At 38.8% G+C, this 2,538-nt stretch overlaps 1 protein-coding gene across 1 annotated transcript; it reads left to right on the top strand.

Annotated features, from left to right (window-relative positions):
- The first annotated feature begins 552 nt into the window (after positions 1-552).
- Positions 553-1,807, top strand: LOC106425478 (F-box protein At3g17710-like). The gene has a single exon (XM_013866211.3). The coding sequence runs from the start codon at positions 601-603 to the stop codon at positions 1,717-1,719; it is 1,119 nt and encodes a 372-aa protein (XP_013721665.1). The 5' UTR covers positions 553-600; the 3' UTR covers positions 1,720-1,807.
- The last annotated feature ends 731 nt before the right edge of the window (positions 1,808-2,538 follow it).

Below are 2,538 nucleotides of genomic sequence, written 5' to 3' on the forward strand. Positions count from 1 at the left end.
CGTGGTCTAGTAGTTAAAGTTTAAAAAGTTTCTACACCAAAGTCTGGGATTCGATTCCTAGGCGACGCAATTTCTACATCAAGAGGTCCGGATTTCAATTTCTAGAAAAGACGAATTATGCAGAAAACTAGAAAAAATATTTATAAGAGATCTTCAGCATAACGCAAGGAGTACCATCAAGATTAGATCTTATATGGCAGTTTAAGATGTGTAGTGAAACGTTAATCCTCACAAGGTATATGTAAAATTGTCTGCCGTAATATCTGTAATGCTTTTCATAATTTACCGTGTAATGTTTTTCATAATTTACCGGACAAAAAAAATCATTCTAACCATACGTCATTTCTTTCTTTTTGTGGTCAAAAAAGGAAATTGGATTGTCGTAAGAAAAAGGAAAAGTGGTTATCCTTTCCAACTGAAATTTCTCAACATTAAAACGTGTGCCAACTGGAAAAAGTTCAAATCATACAAGCCTTCTCAACATTAAAACGTGTGCCAGCTGGAAAAAGTTCAATTTAAACCTTATCTTTATTTACACAAATATAAAGTTTTTGACCTCTTATTTATTAGAGCCTCATTCAAGAAAAGCTAAAAGTAATAATGGCTCCGGTGAAGCTTCCATGTGATCTAGAGGAAGAGATACTCTCTCGGCTTCCACCTCTATCTCTTGTACGGTCCAGAACCGTATGTCAACACTGGAACTCTCTTTTACACGACAAGTGTTTCCTCAACAAGCACTTGGCCCGTGTCCGTTCCCAGTTCATTTTCCTCACCGAATCCAAGGCCTACTCTATCAACATCGATCTCCGCACAGGAGGAACTGATCCAACGATAGAAGTACATGAGGTACCTTCTGACTTTCCTTATCAGGCCATAGACTTGACGCATACCACCATCACTTCTTGCGACGGGTTCTTGTTCCGCCACTTTTGGAAACAAGGCGTTGCGTTTTGGAACCCGTGGTTAAGTCAGGTTGGATGGATCGAGTACGTCGACAAAAGCTTCCACTTCTGCGGTGTGGGATACGGTTACGATAGCAACGTGCCCGAGAAGCGTTACAAGATCTTAGGGTATTTAAACTGTCTCCGTGACGTAAGCGACACGTACCAAGTGACTTACAAAAGAGTTGCGGTTTACGAGTGTTCGTCTCGTGCGTTGAAGTTTCTTGATGCTCCTTTCAAGAACTGGCCCACCATGGATCCTTTGTCCTTGAACGGGAATCTCTATTGGGTAACAAGTGATCCCGACACTCATGAGTGTTTCATCAGAAGCTTTGATTTCTCGAGTGAGACGTTCAAAACGTTTTGTCTCCTTCCGTGTCAGAAGAACCATTCTCGCGACCAACTTGTCCTTGCGGTTTACAAAGGAGATGGGGTTTCATTGTTGAAGCAATGCTATGTAACAGGGGAGATTAGTGTTTGGGTGACGAAGGAGAAGATGGATGAAGAGGAAGTGGTGTGGATAAGCTTGATGACTTTGCCAACAAGTAACTTGCCGAAGTTGATTAATAAGCTTTGTGGGATTAGTTACTTCATCTTTGAGAAGACTCTGATCATGTGTTGTGGCGACGAAGAGACTGGAGCTGCTAGCATCTATATTGTGAGGGAGGATATGTGCAAGAAGATCCAAATAGGTTATGAAATTGTTAGGTTTTCTCATTGTGTTTATCTTCCTAATTTTATATCGGTTCCTTCAGAATTTAGATCGCTGCCTGTTTAAATTTTGGCTTTGATTGTTTTATTACAAATATTAATTCAATATATTTAGCTGCCTGCTCATTGTTGTTGGAGCAGAGAGTAGAAAGGTACTTCTGTTTGAATTTTTTTGTATGCTGTCTCTTTGTGGATTGATTTGGAAATATATGATATACACATGAACAATACATAACGAAGTGGTTGTAGTCTAGTGGCAATCTCTTGGGGTTTGCTGTGTACCCACATCAGTCTTGGATTCGATTTTCCCTGGAAACTAAATTATCAATTACTCGCCGGTCTTTTCTCAATCCAAATAATTTCAACAAAATATAAAAAATCTATGGAAAATAAAGAATCTGAGATGTGATGTGAATCTGACTCTACTCAGCTGGTCAAAACTTTGAATACTGCTTCCATGAACATGGAGATCTACAGTGTTGTTGCGGTGTTGGTTTCTTATTGTTCAGGAGGTCTACAAAAACGAACAAAAACTCAAGATCTAGTCAGGGAGTACCTATAACAACACATTATTCACATGGGGCTTTTGCAAAAGTGACTCAAAATTTGGAGTCAAACAGAAAACTAACCTTTTCTTTTGACTCCTTTTTTTTTTGAGATTTTAACCCCACACCTGCAGTTTATCTACGAAAATGCCATTAACATTTTTTTTTTCTTTTCGAAAATGGCTTCTTTACTGTCTCAACCTCATCTTCTTCAAGTATTTACAATATTGCCACTGCAATGAATAGTGGCAACAACCTTGTACGAACTGTTTGGAGCTTTTAATGCCCTTTAATGCACGTAAATCTCTTTACACTCTCTCTGTTTCAATTGTTATGAACTA

Source organism: Brassica napus, chromosome C5, assembly GCF_020379485.1.
Source record: "Brassica napus cultivar Da-Ae chromosome C5, Da-Ae, whole genome shotgun sequence".
Classification (NCBI taxonomy): Eukaryota; Viridiplantae; Streptophyta; class Magnoliopsida; order Brassicales; family Brassicaceae; genus Brassica; species Brassica napus.